Here is a 23,006-nt window from a genome sequence, read left to right as displayed (position 1 = left end):
TAAGCACCTGAAATCTCTTGGTGACTTCGGAAGACTCAGCCTTTTTAACTCATTGAGAGCAGATGGGAACACTGACATTCAGATTTCAAATCTGAGATGTGCTGCTCCACTGTAAGCTCCTGAGAAGCCAGTTTCTTTGCCTTTGAACTGAACCCCTTTTGAAAATAAATGCTTAGATCACTAAGCCATTTTGGATAGAATGTAAGAGCTGTCCTGCTTGACTACAGATTGCAGGTAAGCTGAAGATCCCACATATGACTGCAGCATGTCCTCAGAAACCAATGTTCCTTGAAAGATGACTGGTTTCCTTAAGCTTATTCTACTGTCCTCGAGCAAGTGTGCAGGCTGGATTATTTCAGTTTCTACAAGAGTATGTAATTCTCCTGCTTTTAGACCCTCCATAAGCTTCTATGTGATTCTTTATCACTTTGCATTAGTCTTTCTGCACTCCTGACTAAATCGTTGCAGTTGATTTGATTACAAAAAGGAAAATCACACTTTCACTTGTGTTTGATAGCTTAGTTTCACCAGTAGAAACTGAAGCATGAGGAGTGAGCCTTCATATAAGAAAAAATGTGAAAATAGTGAGAACAGGCAGAAATTGAGACTCATCTAGTTCAAGACTGGCAGTTAGAAATGTTTTAGGAATAAGACCGGGCATTGCTTGTGTTGTATTCCTGCCACCTGCAAGGGTACGGTACTGTCCTTTAAAAAGAATTCGAGTGAGACCCTTGTGTTTAGGACAATAAAATTCATAGAAAAGTCAGATTCCCATTGACTCCAAAGCAGACAGACTGTGACAAGTTTTTGCTGCAGTTGCTAGACCTCCTTCACCGAGTTGAAAAAGTCTGTTTAGCAGCGCTCAGTGGCCTACAGCTATGCTTCTTCAGGCTGCACTCATGTCTGCTATAATAAGCTAAGTGAGTCAGTCTAGGTGTGCAGTTGGATTGAAGACTTCCAACAAAAACTGAAGAGGGTGCTGCAATAAGTGGTAGTCTTCCCTCTGAGTCGTCGTAGCACCAGTGCCATGGCATGGTGCTATAAGGCTCAGCATCCTTACCAAGGTGTAATGCTGAAGTCACTTGAACTCCTAGTAAAACTAAATGGATTTTTAATTGTTGTTGCTCCATGCTTGCATGTCTAAACTTGGAGTCTTCTGTCAAACTCCATTTGGTTAACAGAAATCACTGGGGCTATGGTCATATGCACCAGCCAATGGCCTGGTCTCAGTTGGTTAGCCTAACACCTGCACAACAGATCTTGTGGAAGAAATGGCAATTCTGATCACAGGGGACTGCTGCCTCCTGTCCCAGAGGCAGCTGTGTCTCAGTGGCAGGTAATGGTCAGTTTGAGTGCTCAGAAAGAAGGGTTCTGTCTCCTGGCTTGGAAACAAAGTACAATGTCTCTCAGGGCAAGAAGGGAATTCCAGTCTACAGACATTATGTGATGGAACTGCTTCCAATTACATATCCTCTGAACTCCTTAATTCACAAACTCTTTTTTTCTAAGGGGAATAATGCTTCTGAAAAGCCTTGTTAAGGCTGCGTATGGAGGGAGAGAATTTCTTAACTGCTTCAGCTAGTGCTTCAGTGCAGGGAATGAATGCCAAGAATCCCTCTAAAGTTCATGCAACTATCTGAAACTAATAGAAATTCAATTGCGCTGCTGTGTAAGAGCCTCTGTGAAGTGCACACCGAAGCCTCTAGCAGACCATAGAATTGGGATCATAGAGCAGAAGTGGAATACATTGGAATGGTCATGGGCACCTTGAGACCATGCTTGGAATGGAAGGTATAGCATGGTTGTGCCAAAGCGATGACCTGTGGATGACCTGTGGGGCTGGGCACTACTGACAGCCATGCACGGAAGGGAAGTGCAAGCCAGACTTTCCTTAGGAAAACTAAACAGCAAAGAGACTAAGGGATGAGCTGAACTTTCACACATGTGTACAGTTCCACATTACACTGATTCTGGAAATCTGACTGGAATTCTAACAGTGGCTATCTAGAATAGGTAAGATATTAGAGGTTGGCAGGATATTCCTCAATAATCTTTACTCAACAGTTCAGTGTCATAGCCCTATATTTTCCTTCATGGTCCTTAAAATGGGAAAGACAATTATTTGGGTCCTTCCCTATCAACCTTTTCTCCATAACCCAGAGCTGAACTTTTAAACCTCTGAAAGTATGTCTATAACTAGACTGACTCCTCAACTTTTAGAAGCTAAAACACAGCTGAGAGCAAGAGGTGCTAATGAAACACTAGCAAGCAGAGGAGTGATGGTGTTTTGAATCTCCATAGGGTTGGGTTTTTTCTCCTTTATATAGTACCCAAAATTTCATAGTCTCTATGTAGACACGAAGGATGTAGGTCATCTTAGTCCAATGCAACAGGTTGGTCTTTTCATGTGCTAAGTGCTCTGAACAAAATTCTGTGAATGCTTAGAAATAGACTTAGGGTCCTAAACCATGGGCTCCTGAGGTGTTATGGTTGGGGAGGGAGGAGTTTTATTATGTGTATGTAAGTCTGTGCCACTCTCATTTTTCCTGAGAGATTCTAATCCGAAAGCATTTGTCATATCCTTTCATGCTGTTCCTCAGTCTATCGTTACTTTCTAATCCTCCCTCTTCCAGCAGACAGCATGGCTTGTTTTCTAGGGTCACTGAGTTTGACTTACCACACATTACTTTACGTCTACAGTAATTAAAACATGTGTAGTATTCTTGTTTCCTTTTGCTCTCTTTCTGGGACCTTTTCTAGTTCTGGCTTTTCTTCTTTAGTTCTTTTGAGAAAGGCTGCAAGTCTTTTGGAAAGCGTTCTGCTGCTTGCAGTGCACATAGAATAAAACGCTGTGGATTTTTGCTACCAGATATCTACTGCAAGGCTGCTTTTGTGTGCAAGGAACTAGAATCAGTGACTTTGTAACAGCTGGTTCAGACAGCTCCGTGTGTCAGGATGAAATTAGGAGGTGCCTGCACTTCATTCCCCTCCCTCAGCCTTTCTCTTGTTTGTAATGGCTCAGAGACACTGTGGTATTTAAGACTCAGCATCTCAAAAAGATCAAGGGGATGGCACTTACATTTATTGTTTGACCTCAGACAAAATAAAAATCCTCTGTCTTTCTGATCATGTGATGTTTTTGACCAATGGGAGATGGAAGAAAAGCAAGGAGCAAGACAAAAAAAAAAAAAAGAAAAAGAAAGGAACAGAGTGTGAGGGAAGCGCAAGAGGTGGATGTGGAGTGTTGTCATGGGGTTTGGGCATCCTAATCTGCTTTGGTGACTAATTAAGTTAGGGCTTTTACATCAAGCCAAGGAGTGCTCCAATGAAATGTAAAACGAATTGTTAATAATGGAATGAGATGGAGGACACAGTCAGGAAGAAAGAAAAAAGGGAATTGTACAACCTTGTAGAACTGCAATTCAGATGCATCTGGAGGTTGGTCCTCAGAGACGAATGTAGGCTCCTCTACTGATGGGGTCCATATGAAATAGAATACGCTGTGAGGTAATTGTGAATCTTCAGGATCAAAAAATACTAGTGCATTTGAGAATGGGAAACTTGCTGCATCACCCTTAGCTCTCCACAAAACAACAGTCCTGGCATCTGAGAACAGACTGCTCAACATGCAACAGCAATAAGGCCATCTGGCCCAAAAGCAGAAACTTTTGATGACCAAACACCATTTTGCAGAATTTGCTGAGGCTTTGTAACTCCTGGATGGCATGTGCCTCTGAAATGCAGCAGATCTTTTCAGTTGATAGCATTATCTACTACTTCATCTTTTCCTTCCAGCTGTTTGGTTTTTTTGCTTTGTTATGTTTAATTAACCCAGCCTTCTGAAGGAGAGGGCTATGCAACAGTCACTCTTGCGTTTAACTTCCTTCATAAAAACAACTGCTCTCAGACAGTGTTGCAGTTGGAGTGATTACAAGTTCCTTTACATAAATCATTCTCCTGGAACTCGTTTGCCTTAACAAATTCTTGTATCAATGTTCTCTTTATTATGTCTCCTTGGGAAGGCCTGTAGACTGTCTCAAGACCCTCAGTCATTAAAGGAGGAGGCAAAATGAAGGCAACTGAGTAAGTATACTAAAAACTCTGCATGTATTACAGCAGTGTGAGTGTTGCACTCATGTGCCCCTGTAAATGCTTTGTGGGGAAATGCAAGGCAAAATAAAATGTTTTGCTTTTTGCTTCTTTAGCATTTATAAAGGCTGCTTTCATAAGATGTTATACTTTTAATTTCACACCTCCTTTCCCCTCACAGTTTTTATTCAGCCTTACCTCCTTTTGTGTCAGATCCTTACTGAAAGGAACCTGGGGCTTCTGGTCTTGACAGTCTGTGTCAAGAATAAGTAGGGGATGAGGGTAACTTTTATTCTATTTTGGGAAGGTTTTGATGATGATGACGATTTTCTTTGAGATTTTTTTGTACTTTTTAAAGACAAAGATACCGGGTGTGGAAGGAAAGCAGTACTGTCAGTGTTGGCTTCACGCCATGTTCCTGGTTGTGATTCTCTAATATCCTTGACTGAATTCAACAAAAAAAAAAGAGGAAGTAGGGGAACAAAGACTTCATGCTTGACTCTTTGGAAAATATGAATCTGTTGGGGCAAAAAAAGGCAAATTAAAAGAAAAATGTGTTTCTCAATGCATCTTTGTCTCACTCGTGATAGAGCCAGGATGGGAATGAACTTTGACATATGCAGCAGTGCACAGAACAGCTGCTGTGGCACTGGGACACATGCCATGTCCATTACTACAGCTAATTGTTCTCTTACAGACAATAGCCACTGTTGACTACAGCACTACCCTTCTCCTTTTCTTTTTCAAGATATTTTTTGAGTTAGCAATGCAGCCTATATTTCTAGCAAGGCTGAAATAGCTTCCCTATTAACTGTTCAATCCAGCTACTAAAAGTTTAATTAAATCTGCATCTGTTGCCTGCAGGACCATTAGAACTCCAAGGACCTCTGCTCTGTCCTCACTTACGTCTGTTCGTGGCTGTGGGCTTCTCCTGGGCTGGTTTCATTGCCTTCAATGGTTTCTCTCCATTTGTGCCAAAGTAAACAAAACAGGAATAATACACTAAGCATCTCCAAGACATTGGGAACAGACAAAATATGTGAGTAATTTTCTTGTTTAGATCTATAGTTCATTCTGTAGGAATCTCTTTGAAAGACTGGTTTGAATGCTGTTTGGGAGATGGCTTGATCTATCTTTTCTTGAAAACCTATTCTTATGTAATTAATAATTAAAACAACAACATCAAAAACTTGATTGAGAAAATTGGTTTGGATTCGTCACAGTCAAATCCCCAAACAGCCAATGAGCACATACCCAGAAATCCTGTGCCATGGAAATTCAGCAAGTCTTTCTAACTGGGAGATTTTCAGCTATCTATGGAATGGTTATGCTCTCTCCACCATTTTAATTGTGGTGTAGTGAGCGACATGGTGCATCACACGTTCTCAGGGGTGCATAGACTGTGTACAATATGCAGCTATGCAAATGGGTGCAAGCATTCCCACTCGTGTGCCAGCATTGTGCTATTAAAACAGCATTCCTGTCTTGCAAAGCAGGCCAGAAATATCCTCAGTGGATGGATTTGCTATTATTAACCAGAATACCTATTAGCAAATGAGGCAACTTCTGGCTTGGTGCTAGTGGAAATCTCAAGGCTGTAAGGACAAAGAACAGCCTGAACTGTTCAGTGAAAAGGAGTTCCCTGAGAAACAGAACTTTACAAAGAATGAGGGAAAGGGAGGGATCTGTAGCAAGTAATCAACCCACACTTGCACTCATCATCATGATGGGCAGGATAAAAACGAGATGTCACTTTTCCAGATTCATATCAAGTTCTCTTCTATCTAAGTTCATAAATATGAAGCTAAAGAGCCTTTCCTGCTGCATTTGAGGAACTTTTTCTTTTCCTCATAATTTATTTTAATATCAGTGCTTGGGAAGCAAAAGATTAATAGCAACTGCTTGATGCCAAGCAGAGCGCAGGCAGGCTTCCTTTGTGCGGCTCTGCAGTTTCTCCTCACCTGCAGCACCTCCATTAGTTTAGTCCTGAGTACCCATGCAGCTGCCAGTACACCCAAACCCTGCTAGCCCAGAACTATTAATCCATGTAGCTCTGCTGCTGATGCAGAAAGCTGCCTATGTGATCGCTTGTTATTCCAGTGTGGATTGTCCATGCAGCTCTGCTAATGCATTAGAATCTTGTCTTACTCTTCCCATGTTATTCCAGTCTTGCTCCTTCACCTGTCTCACCACATGCAGTATCTGCTAGTCCTTTGCACAATGCTCAGTCTTCATCAGAGTCCTGCAACATCACTTCCTCCAGTTCTCCATGTCTCTTCCTCAAAATGAAGACCTCTTGCACTCATCTCAATTCTGCCCAGCAACTCCTACCTCACAAATGCAGTTCTGGACTTGCACAGCGGCTCTGCTGAGCAAACTTGGGTTTGCCACCTGGAAATATACCCACAGAAAGGGTAGACAAATATCACTAAATTCACTCTAGTTTATCTTAAGGCAGACCCATGGTAACCTACTGGCGTCATAGCCACTGTATGGACTTCTTGCCATCAGAGCTGTCCCAACCTAGCAGAATGTAGTAGTAGTAGACAAAATGTACTCTTTCAGTATAAATAGGAGCATCCCCTGTTACGGTGTTAGTATCAATAAATATATCTCAAAAGTTTGTTTCAAAACAAAGCTGTGTCTGCCACAACAGCTCAGAAACGGAGTGGCGAGAAAGGTTGATACATCTTTTAACTCCATGGACTGTGGTCTGATGGTTGATACTGAGGAAGGCTATGCTTGATTTTACTAGTATACGTAACTATGGCCTTTGTTTCAATGTGTAGCAGGAACTGGGTAACAGGTAGACAGTCAGCATTTTGCTTGCCTCCCGAGCTCTTGTTTTTTGCGCACTGTCAGAAGGTTCCCAAGCTAGACTTTCTCTTGCTTAGAAGCCTCTAATTGGTACTTTCCTTCTATCATGACTTCTTTTTTGCTTATTCAGAGCTTCTCCTAAGCTATCTCCGGAAGCTTCTTAGTCCCACGTTCAGAATGTTGTCACTTATTCTTTGAAGCACAGAACACAAGTCAAAAGCCGATTTTTTTTCTGTAGTCATCACCACACCACTAAAGAAAACAATTAAATGTTAAGATCTTTTAAAAAACTACTGGGCAAATCTTCCCTTCCATCTTCCCTTATTGATGATGATTTTGTTAATTCACTGGGTCCCATACTGACCCTGCTATGGCTTTGTATTTAATATGAGACCAGGGGGAGCGAAAATATAGCTGTGAGAAGAAGGAACTGTCTCACTAGGCAGTGGTTTTTGGAGAAGGTACTCTGTTAACTTATTCACATGCACAGATGTGATAATTACTTTCCGCTTCCCTAGCTCACATGCAGTGCCTACCTCTGTGGGAGGCTTTTCCTTTTGCTCCCACGAGAGGAATATTTTTTGTGTCTTCCATGTGCTTGCTGAGCTTTCTCCCATGAAACCAGACCGAAACAGCAGAGACTACAGGCTCTTAACTACCTTCTCTCACCACCCCCCTCCCCTCATCATTCTGTGCAATTGATAACTGGTTCATTGCTGCAAGAAACAAAACGCTCTCCAGGATGCCTGTGTGGTTTCTAGCACCTTTTTACTCCAACACATTTACACCACTTTTTCACTCCGACACATTTTCTTGCTGGACTTGCATGCAATACACGTTTGCAGCCCTGCCAACCTGAAACCCCATGTCTCAATTCCTCCTCGAAATCAGTATTCCATTCTATCTCCAGTCTCCACTGCTCATTCTTTCTAGTGTACATAACTGACACCAATCATGAATGGCTTTAAGGACTTTTGGCCGAGTTATAGATCTTTACTTGGTCAAAAGTCTTCCTGATATTAAGCTATCATGGGAGTGAATCAGATTTCAGGATTTAGAGCAATGTTATTTATGCCATAGGAGTGACCTCGTAACATTATACACTTTGTGCCCTCTTTGTCTCCTTCTTTCAAGGCACTGTAGCTTACTTGACAGATCAGAGCCCTGGGACACAGGTTTTACTCTCAGCTTTGAGTAGCTGGGTGAACTCAAGCAAAATATTATCCATGTCTTCATCTCCTTCTGTAAAATGAGGACTACCTTTGTAAGCACTGAAGGGTCTACTGATAATGCAGAACAGACATCATCATCATCATCATTATTATTATTATTATTACTACTACTACTACTTATTTTTGCAAGGAACTTATATAATTCTTCCTGCAGTAAGATCTTGCCATGGTTAGAGGTGTACTAGAGGAAAAGCTTACATACCTGCTACTTGCTGCACTCTTAGATATTGGTAGTTAACACTCATACACTAACAAAGTTCCACCTGTGAATAAGTGCACTGCTTCCCAAAGCACTTCAAAAAACATTATGTCACTTTGTATATATGCTCATCTCTGAAATGCAGCTGTTTCTGGTGTTAGATATGAGAGTTGGCCATAGCAGCCTGCAATGAAGCCTCGTAAAAAACTGCAGCAGAAAAATGGCCCTGATTCCTTATGCTTTATAAGTGATATTATCATTTGTGCTTGAGGTAGTGGGATGTGAATTGCCCAGTGAAGATTTGCTGTCATCTCAAACCCTTGTCACACAAAAGAAAATAACCACAGGACGAAGAAAATGAAGAATGGGGCCTGTTGTCAATTAAGCAAGGCAGTGAGAGGAATGTGATGACACATTTACATCAGCATGTGAACAGGGATAACACATTTGCTATGCATGTATATCCTGTGAAGGGACGCAGGTGGCTAAGGTCCTCAATATCTAATCTGAAAAAAGAGGTGTTAATGCCAGGCAGAGACACCCTGAAAAGGATGTTACCTGAAGACATACTCCACTGTCCCCTCCTAGCACTCTGGGTACCCCTTGGAGATCTCCCAGACACTGCCTGACCAGGTTAAACTGCATTGTTTTATGCGATCTGAGAAACCTCCCATCCCACAGTGATGAGAACTAGTCACATACACTCTGGGCATACGGTAGTGGGCTCCTTCCTTAAGCCCAGGACTTGCCTGCTGGGGAGATGGCTTCAACCAGTCAGTATCTGTAAGGATAATGTTCAGTGTGTGCTGCTTATTATTAATTTCTCCTGAGTAAGGAGCTTCCTAAAATTAGAACATAAGCCCCTGTCATTCCTTCCCTCCCCCTCAGCTACACTGAAGTATCATTACAGTCACACATGTAAATGAACCAGGCATTCAAAAACCTCACAGCCTATGCAGGATAAGGTTATGGGGCTCCTGGCCCTCCTGCATTCAATAGTTTCCACTGGGCCCTTTACCCTCCCCCTTGTAACTTCCCCCACTGCTGTCCAGTCTTCCACCAGCTTGTATCTCCCTGCATGGACAACCTCTGCAGAACCCAGAAGCATGGTATATTTATCTTATGGCTGCTGCAGAGGCTTTGGAGAGCATGCAGATGTGCACACCGCTGGGCTGTAGTCCTGAGGCAACACTCTGGCCATGCTTTCATGCTTGGGATTTGAAGAGTAGTTTAATATAGACCTAAAACCAGCCTGAAGGTTGCCCTTAGCAGAGACACACGGTAGATGCCTCTCTTCCTCTTCTTCTTGTCTTCCCCGTCACCAGTGTTTCCTTTCTTCTGCCTACCTGTAAAATAACCTGCTGAAAGCAAATGGAGTTTGGCAGAAGTCTGGTCCCTCCCTTAAAAAGAAAGTAGATTCTTATTTTTTTACTTTTGGGAGGCTTAATAACTTTAAATGTCTGAGACCGAAACTCTTTGCCAATGCTTTTCATCCATCAAGGATGCAATCTGGTATTCCCTATCTGCTTGGCTGTGTAAGAGCCACGGTAAATGAGGTGATAAAGGTGGTATAATAGTTCCAGTCAGAGCATGTCTAGTGAAGTCAATATTTATATATGCAGCTTGACAAAGATGAGAAACTCCTTTCTTGGCAGAAACAAGGGAGCAGCAGCGGATGTTGCTGCAGCTAACATGGAGATCAGTATTTTCCCAAATGAGTAATAAAGAATTCTTGGGGGAAGCATTACAGCACTTGGCTGTGCCATCCCAAATGATTGCCATGGCGAGTACGCACAGAATCTAATAAGCTAATAGCTAACTCAAACTAACTAGCTCCAGTGGCGGGACAGAAGACGGTTCAGGAAGATCCGTAACACCAGATGTTACATATGAGCGTTAACTCATGTCTCTTCAAATTTGAAGCCACTTAGTTAAGTAAGTTCAGCCACTGAGATTTAAAGTGGTAGCAGAATCTGACTCTTAGACTTACCTAGATTGTAAAATAGTGCAAATTACTGATCAGAGCCGTGCAGGCCATCTACTTCAGGAGTCTGACTGGATATAGATTTATTAACACAAAACATTATAGAAGAAAACTGTTTGAAGAGAGGTCTTTGGCATGAGAACCAGGGAATGCTCAGAGAAAAGGGAGGAGGTTCCTCAGATTCTTTGCTAGTTCAGACAAAGGTTAGTGGTCCAGTGTGCATGGATATCAGCATGGTCCCTCAGGACATATCCAGATACTCAGTTACTATGGTGAAGGGGGCTATGTGAGTACCTAGGCAGACACAAGCAATATACTGGTCTCCTGCTGGGAATGGATTCGCAAATTAAAAACCAGTAAATGAAAGACAAGGACATTTGTAAGAATTCTGAACTGACTGCAGAGCTGAAACTTTTCCTGGAACAGCCCAACAGAGGCAGAAGCAGTATTGCTTATAGAGGGGCAAAAGCAAGGAAAGACAGGTCTGATCTTGGTTCCATAACTGAAGTAGAAAAGAGAGGTGCTCTCTCTTTTGGAAAATGCTTTCACGTATAAAGTCCTTAAGAACCTCAGGACCAAAACCACATGGCTCTGGGAGGCAGATCTGAGGATGTTCCATGCAGGCAGTGCCCCCCCAGGCACAGCAACGCCAAGATGCTGGACGCTGTGGCTGAAGGAGGTGCTGTCAGAGCAACTCCTCTGCTGGAGCAGGATAGCATGAACCGCTTTGGAGGACTGCCTGGAAATCAACATCACAGAGACAAAGAGATTGACAGAAAGGTCCTTAATTTTAATAGAAATGTCAGAATTTGAACAAACATCCAAAGTACAACAAAACCTGAAGAAAATCCCAAGCCTCCTTAAGATCTATAATAATTTCAGTGTCAATTTTCTACTACTCTTGAGAATGACATAGATGCTTTAGTGTGTTTCAGCAAATATAAATTAACTTCTCTAGTAGTAACTGTCTCAGCAGCAGCCCATGCTCTCGTAAATGTTGACAGGTGGATTAAGATGATCCACCAACTTTAAATACAAAGCCAGGAGGAGCAAGACTCCATTTGCCAATGGTAAACCTACACCTAGGCACCTCCTGAATTCCTACAGTAATTTCTCAATTATTTATAACTTTAATATTCCAAGACTTTTAAGAGGATATTACACACAGAATGCCAGCTCCAAGAAAGGGTCACAGATTTGGAGTGGACTGTTCAGCCATTTTAATGTACTGATGAGCTAAATCAAAAAATTATCTAGGACTTGGTCTTTGTTCCCTGCGTTCCTAAGCACAATATGTTTTCTGTGACCATATGATCTTTTCCTTTTTCCTTCTATGCATGTGTGTCTGTCTCTTTCTTGTGTGTGTGTGGGTGTGTGTCTATGTTGGTTCCTACTTTGTAAAGGCAGATCCCACTGAGAGTTTGAACCGAGTTTGAGTGAGTAACAGTGATCTCAGAGATACTAACCTTTTACAAGTTCCATGAAGATAGCTGGCGGGGTGTAAAAGAGAGGACTTTGTAGGTTCTCCACTGAGAGAAAGGCTGCTAAGCGAACTGAAGCCATTACTCCACAGAAAAGTCTCCGTGTTGGAGAGAGATGTTGTAAAAGCCTCAACACCAGGAGAAGCTTAGATCAGAACTCACACCTTGTTAGGCATCAGAAAATGTAACTGTGACACAAATCTTCTGGAAGCCAAGATTCATTAGCTCTGCAGCTCACAGACCCCTTTGTTTTCAACTAGAAGACGGCAGGAAGGATAAGGTTTGCCATTTTTATTTTCTTACACAAAATAACTTCGATTTCACCAAGATGTCCCCATCTTAGATGTGACTAATCATGGAAAATATTGATCCCCTTCTATCCCCCTCAGAAAGTGCAACTTCAGAGTACCTGAAAATAACAGCTGATCAATGAGCATAATCATGGCAAAAGCAATAAAAATAATACCTGTGTGAGCAGCAGACTGAGTGTGCATGCACAGGGTAGAGAAAAGAAAAAACATTATCAAACAGAGCAAATATGTCTTTATAACCCTGCAGCAACAAAACTCCTACCACCTTATATTAAAATGCCATAATAAAACACTACAAACTTGTTGTATGAAGAATCAGAATGCTAGTTAATGGTCTTCTCATTGTTCACTGTTATTTCTGTAATGAGTTGCTATCCATTGCTATTGTCGACGCTCATTTACACTGGTGGATGTATGTGTATTTGTGTGTGAGGACAGATAGATACACAAAATCTGGTACAGATCCTCAGGTGATGTAAATTGTCATGGCTGTATTGACGTCAGTGAAGATACACTGATTTCCTCCAGCAGATGATTTGCTTTTCTGTATGTAAAAAGCACAGAAAATAGGTGCTGTTTCAACTTTGCTCTTAGACACTTACTGTAGACAAATGCTCATGCAAATACATTCTCTCTTCTATGTGCAAATATACATATTGCCTTGCAGTACACATTGCAAGTAATGACAGGAGCTTTATGCTGCTTCCTATGCTGAAATTTATAAAAAGGATTGCTCCTGATCTATCTGCCTACTCTTATCTGTAACAATAGATCTCCAACTGCTTTGCTACAGATCTTAAAATACACAGAGCCAAAAGGGACTGTCCAGCATCACAAGTCTGTTAAAATACATTTAGGAGGAATTAAACTTCGATCTTAAGACTATTAGTCGAATGCTCTAACTAAGAGATCTTAAACAGAGCCATTGGGCAGAATAAATCCAATAACCGAGACTCTCATTTCCTCACCTAGGGCTTAGCTAAATGAAATTACAAACTCCAGAATAGATTAATACAAGAATATTACTAGTGTCTTTCAAGATACACCTCTTTGAGGGAAAAATGTATATATAGTTTTTTTTAAAAGTATGAAAAAGAAAGGGAAAACGGTCACATTTCAGGCTCTGTCTTCATAAATGACTCTTTTTTTTTTCCTTATTTGCTTTTATATGGTTCCATGGAATGTGGACCAAGTAATGATCACAGGCTACAGGTAATTTTATAACAAATGAAATATTTTCCATCTGTTAAACAGAGGAATATTTCTGGCTTTCTATAATGTTTTCCTAAGGGAGAAACAATAAAAGGTTTCATAACTGAGAATGGAAAAGAGAAATAAACCATTGCTGAACTAGGAAAGGAAGGAGAAAACAAGCAACCTAACAAGGCATTTATAGGGAAAATATCAGGAAAGCAGAAGATGAATAAACCCGATGTACAGAAAGATTAAGGTAGGGAGACAGTAGCTCTTTTTTACTGTTTCTACTTGGATTCCAAGGCAGAAGAAAAAAAATAAAACCGGGAAATTTCTACAGTCTAATACATCTGTTTGTCTAGAGTGCGGAAGTGTACTTCTTTTTATCACATGAATACTTTTTTGAATGCGTAGGTAGAAGCCATAATTAATAAAAGACCGGACTTCTAGTTGACAGGCTCTGGTCTGGCACCATCTAAGGACTAGAAGAGCATCCCAAGGTTAGATTTCTCTGGCTTGCTCTGACTAAAAGCGCAAATAGTTTCAAGTATGGTGTAGATGGGAATGTGTACAGTCTATGCCTCATACAAGTAGCCATTTGCTGCATGCATAAACTGTATGAACTATGCATAAATTGTATACTCCTGCGTGCACATCATTTTATGAAGGACCTAGAAGTATCAGTCGCTTGTTGCAGTCTCAGAAGAACAGGTGTCCTTCCATGCTGTATGTGATGCAAAGAATGGGACAGGCAGCCCAAGAGTCACCTGGCACTGAGTCCCTGGCAGAAATGCTCAAGAGCGTTGTTAATACATACTCATTTGGGACATTTTTCCCTTTATACCTCTTCCAAACAGCCATGCCTGAATTCTTTTGAGTGCTAACAGTGTTGTCATGTGAGCTCATTGCTCCTAAAATCCTCTCATGGAGTATTGCCTTGGATCCGCTGGGGAAGGGACACCAAATAGGCCAATACAAAGTGTATGGAAGAAATGTACCCTTGCCACCAGAGAAGAGCTCCCTGGCTGCAACAGAACATGTAGCTGAGTGACGTAAAAATATCACCATCTTATCAGAAAGACAAAATAATGCTTTTGCATCCCTCCTCATCTACGAATTAAAAAAAAAATCACCTTTTTTCTATTGCTTTCAGCCCTTGACTTCTTTCGTGAAAAGAGTAGTATGAGTCTCTGTTACTCCAGGTACTGCTCTAACTGGGCTCAGGACACAGATACACAGGTAGTGTCCGTCCAGAGCACTGCTAGGCAGTATTTCTCATAGATTCCTTCCTTGTTATTACTTCCTGATGCTCCCATCCCACCAGTGAGATTTCCCATAATACTATTTTCAGCTTTGACACTGTGTTGCTCTGGCCGGGACTTTACACAGCATCATATTGAGGTGCTATCCCTGTGGGTGGAATTCCTCGTGCCGTCTTTACTCAGCAATTTTATTCCTAGAACTTCATGCTGAACACTTCCTAAGCTGAGAGCTTTACCTTCTCTCACTTCATCTGTTATTTCTTAAATATTGTTGTGAATCATTAATTCCTTATTCCTCTGCCCGGGATTTTACAGGCCCTGATGTAGACATCACACAGGCATGTTCATGTCATAAAGTATGTCTCAGGCTGATTACAATGTGAATGGAACCAGTATGGATATATCTTTAAATGGGACATAGTCACAGAGAGTCTACTTCCTTTTTTCCTCTCATTATGCTCTTTATTTCAGAATCATCTAAGCAGAGCTTTTAGCATCTGTGTAGCTATGCCAGTGCAGACCTCTGTCATCTGAAACTAGCTTACAGCACTCCAAATAACTTTTGATCCTGAAACGGTACATTGCTAGCAGGGATTTGCAGAACCCAGGGCAGCACCAATGCAACTATTTCTGGTGTGTGAAAGCTCAAGGGAGTTAAACCCTGAAATAGGCTAGGGGAAATCTGAAAGAATGAAAGCAGAGGGCAAATGTAGCATTCCTTGTGCACCCAAAGTGAAAGGAATGGGTATCTGAGGTACACAAGCCATTCAGAGTTGTTCTGGATGTCTGGGGTGGTTTGGTTTTTTTTTTTTTTGCTGGTGCAATGCGCAAATATAGCAAAATATGTTAATAGTAAGCCATAATATTTACAGTTATTGTTAGTATCCATTGAAATCAGTGGAATTTTGTCTAATGCCTTTACCCTGGAGATAATCCATAGACTAGAACATTAATGCATAGTTAAAAAGAAAAATTATGGAAAACAGCACCTCTGCATATGCAATATCTTCATTTTAAAGTTACATAATTGAGCTTTTGAAATTAAACAAAAATATAGCAAACAGCCTCAGACCACAACAGCAGCTAAGTGACTCTAACATTGTCTTTTAAAACTTGCCTCTTTACTAGGATAAAAAATACTACCCTAAACCAATACAAAATAAATTAAAATAAAATAGTTTTCAACCCAATGCAAATCCAAATGAGCTTTAAGACCTCTGGGAAAATGGGATTTTAGAAAATTTCTTCCAAGAGTTCTTAGAGTTTGTTTTGTTTGAGGATATCCTGTAGAGCAAGCGCAGGCTAGTAATTTAAAGACAGTATTTAGATCTTTATATCACGCTAGACAAATAGTGTTTCTATGCCTTGTTATCACAGTTAGTGACACGGTTAAAAGAAGACTTTGATGCCACTTTAATGCAGAATGTTCGTAGCTTGCACCCATGTCTTTTGATGGAAGGAACTATAACAGATTATTAGCTATTATTCTAATTGTATTTATTGAAGTGAGTTTTCCAGCTAATGCATGGGCTCAAAATCTGAAGTCCTTCCCATAGGCAGAGCTCCTACTGAGAGTTTCACTGATAAAAAACAGCAGGATTTGGGCCATTTAGACTTAATCTGCTAAATGCAACCCTGTGGCATTTCCCTGCCTCTCAGTGAAGGGTACTGGGGATTGGCAAAGGTGGTAGTATTCTGATAAAGAAGGAAGGGGAAAATTATACTCACAGGATCTGACGATACATTGGAATGGTCCCTTAAGACAAGAGGCCGCCTAGCGAGGGTGATCTAAGCTATGCTAATTTGGTAACCTGTATTTTTGAAGCAAAACATTCCATGACGAATGACCTTATTTTTTTGTTTTTAAAGCTGTGAAGTGCTTATGCAATAGACTCCTAAGGTAGAAAGAGACAGATGCCGCGGAATAATAATCAGCCTAATTCTTGCTGAGAATCTCTGCAAAAATCTTTCTCCTTGCCTCTCCTTTCATAGGTAAGCTCAGTCCTACCTTTCTCACACAACAACATGCAGCAACAATTAGCAGGCCTCTGCATAACTCAGGATTTCTTCCCTTTCTAGAGATGGGCTCGGTTTTGTCCCTTTTTAAAATGTAGGCTTTTAAAAAAAAAAAAAATAAAAGACAACTTATCAGTTTTAGAAATGCTTCAGTTATTTTTTTCTTCTGCCCCAGTTGACAAGAATAGTCACATGTGTCCAAAAGCTCAGGTCTTGACTTCTATCCAGGGCTTGAGGTGAGCTGGGCTGCAAAAAAACCTCAATCCTGACTAAAAATGAGCAAAATCCCTGGGCTGTATCTGAGGTGAAAAGGGCCAGCACGAGTACACTTGGACATGCTGCCAGAACCTCCTGTTTTGTGAGAGGCAGAGGAAATTCCACTGCTGGGCAGTGACAGTCAGGCACTGCCTGGGTGCTGCTTTAACCCTTGCTTTCAGCCACTGCATCCTGACATGCTAAAATATCATTTCTGTGCTGTTTAGAGTGGCCATTTTCTGTAGTGAACAGTCAGCTCCTATGGTCTTGGCTAAGAGAAAAAAAATCTAGGTAACATTGAATTTCAGGATTATAATAGAGGGAAAAACATGTTCAGATGTGGGGAGGGAGGAAGAGAGTGCAGATATCTCGTCTGTGCAGGTATTAAAGTATACGTCCCCTGCTGTCACACAAAAGCAAAAACACAACTCTCAGGTTGGCCAGCTGGATCATAAGGGATATTGGGCATGCTGTCAATAGGTGGCAAAAGGTTCCCCCCCTCCATCCAAGTTGCCTTTAAGTTAGATTTTGCAGTCTTTGATTTCCTTCTAACAGTCAGAGATGAGAGAGGATGAAACCCAGTATATACAATCAATGAGGAAAAAACAAAAAAAAAGAACCTGCAGGAGTGTGAAATATATTTGCATCTCTCATATTTCCCTTGCTATACAAAGGTTTTGGTTTGCCTAAGCTATAGAAGGAAACAGAAGCAGCCTATTTTAATCTTCCTGAGTGAAGAACACTGCAGGGATTGCTCTGTTATCCCCAGCAGCAGCCCTGACTTCCCACAAAAACACTCCATCCATCCATCCATCCATCCATCCATCCATCCATCCATCCATCCATCCATCCATCCATGTGAAATATAAAAATTATCAAATGATATACCAGCGATCAGCTGTGTTCTTAATGCACTTCTTTTGTGCATTTTGGTATGAAGAAAAAAAATCTACAATTCTTCCCCCAATCAAACCCCACTGCAAAAAAAGCTCAGATAAGAAGGAGGTATTTAGACTTATGCACAGAAATTGATTCTTCAATCTGTGTAATGACGTATGTTAGAAACTCTGTTCAGAAGAAAGGAAAGACATTGCCGATACGATGTTTCTAACAGAGCCTTCACTGCAGGGGTTCACTACTGAAAAATCAATGAGGTTGATTATGCATTTTTATACGGGTTTCTTACTGTTTCGACTTCAGTGACTTAAACTCTGCTATTCTGGATTTACACCAATTGACCTGAGTTCAGGATCTGGCCCTACGTCTGTTGAAAACACCATCTATTGCATGATGAATAAGGGCCAGATCCTGCAAATTCTTACTACCTGTATTAAAACTCTGAGTAGCCCACTCACTTCCTTTAACTTGTGATTGCAAAACTGAGTCTCACGGTGCAGCATTTTAGAAGTATGGATCTGCCTTTTGGGATTCGAGCGTACCTTGGCCGTGCATATTCCTTTAATAGTATTTCTTTCAATAGGAATTTCTCCATGGATTTTCATAGAATCACGTGATAGATGCTTTGCTGTTATGAAGTGGTGTAACTCTACCTACATGAGCTGAAAATCCAGCTCCGTGTTGTAACTATGCTTGTATATTCACGACAAACACGAGGGAGAAGGGGCCCTTTTATTTAAAGTATCAAAAGAGACAAGGAAGACGTTTTGGGCTATGCAGAGTGCTGCATATTTCATTTGTTTGGACATTGCTATAACCAAAAAACCAGAGTTCATTCTAGGAAAGAAATCCCAATCTAGTTTTACTACTTATATTAACTTCTTTCTTACATAAAAGAAGCCACATCAGAAGGTATGCTCCTCTTTCTAACTTCACTAACTCTGGCTTTCAACAAGAAAACATTCCCCTGCCTTCAAAGTGCCTGAACAAAGGACAATACAATACTGAGTGCAGCTGTAATTACCAGCTGGTGAACTGATGGCATATACTGGATACGTAATCCAAGAAAATGCGACTCTTCAATAGTAGCCTCTTCCACCACCTATAGTGCCGGAATGCTCATCCTTGTTTACTATACATGCATGCACATAGACCATTATCAGTATTCAGTACTAGCAGTCATGCTTTCTTCACTGAAGTGGAAAGACCAGCAAAAAATACTTTGTCCTTTTGAAAAGCTGGATCCGTGTCAGGTGCCACTCACCAAAAAAAGAAAAAAAAAAAACAACAAAAACCAAAGAAGAAGACAACCCACACACAAGTGTGATAAGCATCCTAAATGTCAAACATATGTACAGCATCTGTATCTCTATGACCATATATACATCGTGTGCAGTATAATGCATACCCTAGACCCCTTACATCAGTGAAGGCAGGAAAATCCCAGCTCGTTCCAGGGATGATGGGTTTTTCTGACAGATACCAGCGACTTAAGGCAAGAGAAGCTGCCACAATGCTGCTGCCCTTTGCAAAGCTTCTCCCTGCCTCAGCTACACCGCACTCATCTTTGATCAAAGACATATTTATTTATGACAGAAAATGAGAGCACCATGCTGCGTGTGAGCGGCACGGGTGACCAGCCCGAGTGGGTTCAAATGGGCCACAGGCACTTGCACGTAAAAATAAAAGCAGTGAACTAGGAGGCAGATGCCTCTGGGAAGCAGCATCCTGGCTCCTCTTTGCACTGCCTGCTCTCCCCGGGAATGCATCGCGGGAGGGATTCCCCACCCACCCACACACTGCCTCTCTCTGTGCAAGGCTGCAGGGGGGTATAACCCAGTTCCTCTTGGATCTGGGCCCAGAAAGAGCCCGTTACGCTCCTGCTTCCCCGCCGCCACCCCTTGCCCGCCCCCCTCTCCCCCTTCTCACTTACTCCGGTCTCCTGCTCAGGACGCCTTTACCGATGGCCGGGGGGGTCTTGTGCTGGAGCAGAGCGGCGCAGCAGCCCTTCTCCCTGCCGTCCTTCTCCGCGGGGTGCTGGTGGGGCTGGAGAGGGGGGTGCTGGTGGCCGGGAGCCCGGCCGCTGCCGCCGGGGCCCGCCGGGGCCGGCTGCTTGCCCCCCGCCGCCGCCGGCGGCTGCGGCTGCTGCGCCGGGAGCTGTTGGTGGTGCTGGAGCGGGTCGGGCTGGCCCGGCGGCGGCGGCGGCGGCGGCGGCGGGGGTTGCTCGGCGGGGGGGCCTTGGGGCGCCGCGGGGACCGCCGGAGGCTCGGCGGAGACCGGTTGCTGCCCGCGGAGGTTGCGGTTCTCGGTGCTCAGCTCGTCCAGCCGCCGCTCCAGCTCGTCGATGCGCTGGCGTTGGGTGTGGATGAGGCTCTGCTGGTTCTGCACGATGGCGGTGAGCTCTTTCAGGTAGAGGACGGCGCGCATCGGGTTCTCAAGCAGGCTCTCCATTCCCCGGCTGCCGGCCCGGGGTCGTGTCCCCCCCCCCCACCACCACCACCACCACCACCACCCCACACCCCTTACCCGGCCCGCCGGTGCTCCGGCGAGAGCGGCGGGGGTTGCGCCACCAACGCGGGCTCGCGCGCCTGCCCCTACCCCCGCGCGCCGGGCACGGCGAGGGCGGGGGAAGGGGAGAGGGGCGGGATCTGCCTCAGAGGCTCCGCCCCCTACAACCCCCACCGTCCCCCCCCGCTCCGGCCGGGCCGCGCAGGCGCAGGAGGGGACGGGCGGGGGACACCGTCCCGGCGGGAGGGTGTTCCTGAGGGGAAGGATGGGGCTGCAGGGTACCCCGCCGCCTCAGCCTTCCCCTCAGGAACACCCTCCCGTTCCACCCACCGGGACGTGGCGGTTAGCATGATTTTAGCCTCAGGGCTAAATCTGAACCCGAGGGAAAGAGTTACCGAGTAAAATGGATGTTAGAGGAATCTGCTGCTTCCCTGCAAGTCTGTCGCTCCTTTGAGTCTTTAGTGTCCTTTGGGTTCTTGGGAAGAAAACTAGGATTTACTCTGGAGTTTTGCTGGGGGCTGTGGATGTAATACCAGAGAAGTGACAGGCAGGGCCTTCACTGTCAGACTCTGTGCGGGTTTTGTTCATTTCTCAGGGAAGACCTTTCCTTGCCCTTCCTCATCCACAGCCTTACGAGTTCACAAACTTACAGCCTTGGGTCTCAGAAACTAACTGCGTGCTTTCTAGTGCATTCATCAATAAGTAACCTGGCTGAGAGCAATGAAATTGCTTTCGGGAACAATTTTGATGATTGCTGTAAAGGGTAAAAAAGCGGCATCCTTTCCAATCACTGTGGGTGCTGAAGATCCAGGACACGTAACAAGCCATTAGACCTGGTTTTAGGCAAGCGTGTCAGTAGATCCGACTGAGCGTACAAAAGGCGGAATCTGAACACAGAACAAAAACCCAACTGTTTTTAAGTAGGTGATTTTCAGTGTAGAACTACTCTCATTTTGCCTTTTCAGATCAGCAAAACCTGCACCATAGCAAGGATTTCCTGAAGTGAGGAACCGAGCAATGTAAAGGAGAATCTCTGTTTCAGATGAGCTGAAAGGTGTATTTCCAGTCTTTTCTGTTCACAGATAGCCCTGGGAATGTAAACTGATGCAAACAGGATCACCAGGATTAGAAGCTGTTCACAGACTCCTCCTAAAAAAGAACTGCTATTCACAGTTCTCCTGCAAGCACTTAGAAATGGCTTTAGGGATTGTGAAACATTGCCGTATGTCCCGTGTGGTGGGGGAAGACCCCAGCGTGAACTCTAAGAAGCAAGAGCATTCAAATCCCCCACACTTATGATTATATTGGAAAGTTTTAGTGGAGACCTTCCTCCAGCTCATTGCTTAGTGTGTCATTAACGTCTCCTGTCAGGGGATTGACTGAGCAGGAACTGGCATTTAGCAAGGAGAGAGATGGTTATAGGAGAATGTGAAAAAAGGCACGCAGAGAAAGACTGGGGAGGTGAAAACACCTAAGCTATATTTGGGGAAGAGTGGAAGTGATCATTTGGGAAATTGCGCTGGTATGCTGCCTCCTTTCAGAGACACTTCTTAGCAGCATCATTCCAGTCTTGCCTCACAGGAACAGAGTCTAGGGACACCAATAGAAATAACGTGCTTTTGGCATCAGTATATTCTGGGAAACAACCAGGGATGGCTATTGGTATGCTCACGGATGCATGTACACACACACGTACATAGAGCTACCTTGTCCTTGTCAGGAGAGACTTCAGGCAGAGATTGTTTATCTTGCAGAATAGAGGAGGCTGATTCAACTTTAAGGCAAGCCCTGCACAGTGTTCTGTCTTTGCAGTGGACACCATGTTCCTTTGCAGCTCAGCTGGATAAAAGCAGGGAAGAAATAAGGGTCATAGACATTGTACTGGCCTATCCAGGTTTAGTCAGCCAGGTCATGGCATGTATTCATAAGGGAATGCTAAAAGGAAAAAATCATCCTGGTTTGGATGATTTGGGCTGGCGCAAACCAGCTTGGAAGTCTTGTGTCTGGTGCTTGAATACCTATCAGAAGATGTGACTTCTTACTGCCTAGAGAGGACCCAATATATTTGTTCACTTTTTCTGCACCTTTAATTTGCTTGACCAGCCTCATTAGCCTAGTTTCTACTAATACATCTTTGTCATAAATTAAACCGAGACCTACAGCCATGGATTGGTAAGCTAAAAACAAGCAGGCTAGAAGAATCAGAAAGAAACCCATTTTCTGTGTGGGTGTGGTGTCTGGTGGACAAAAATGGTAAGACCAGCCCTGACCCTCCAGGTTTTAACAGAGAGCATGTGCCAAAAGAAAATGCAGCAGAATGCTTTTGTGCCTAATATGAAAGACTATGCAGGGATCTCCTTACAAAACTCCAAGGGGTAATAGAGTTGCATAATCCTCTGTAATAAGAAAATTCAGTGAAGATGGGGTATTCATTCAGGACGAATCTGCAAGGGTATCAGAAGAACCTGAATGTCTTCTTTCACTCCGTGAGCGAGAATCCTGCATAGCTAGGGAACGCCTCCTCCTTTATCCAGCCATCACTGTGTCCCTTTGATTATGCTGCCACAGTACCTAGCAAACATCGTTTTCAAAGCTCTGCACATCAGTGAAGCAAGCATTAGTGTGCCATAGAAGGTGAATGTTAGGATCGTAGCTATCAGGAATAGGGAAATTGGGGCACGGAGTTATTAAGTGTCTTGTCCAAGGCCATGCAGGGAGCCAGGGGGACAGATCTCTGACTTCAAACACTTTTGGCATTTAG

General features: G+C 43.2%; 1 protein-coding gene across 4 annotated transcripts in view; it reads right to left on the bottom strand.

Annotated features, from left to right (window-relative positions):
- The window catches only part of IQSEC3 (IQ motif and Sec7 domain ArfGEF 3), a 106,089-nt gene extending 85,879 nt beyond the window's left edge, over nt 1-20,210 (bottom strand). For all 4 annotated transcript variants that reach the window (XM_064458058.1, XM_064458082.1, XM_064458065.1 and 1 more), the window contains exon 1: nt 19,671-20,210. In XM_064458058.1, the coding sequence (XP_064314128.1) occupies nt 19,671-20,188 (518 nt within the window). In that variant the 5' untranslated portion in view covers nt 20,189-20,210. The remainder of the gene's footprint in view (nt 1-19,670) is intronic.
- Nucleotides 20,211-23,006: the final 2,796 nt, after the last annotated feature.

Source organism: Phalacrocorax carbo, chromosome 1 (assembly GCF_963921805.1).
Source record: "Phalacrocorax carbo chromosome 1, bPhaCar2.1, whole genome shotgun sequence".
NCBI classification, from domain to species: domain Eukaryota; kingdom Metazoa; phylum Chordata; class Aves; order Suliformes; family Phalacrocoracidae; genus Phalacrocorax; species Phalacrocorax carbo.
Note: the sequence above shows the minus strand (reverse complement) of the source record. Positions and strands in the feature narration are given on the sequence as shown.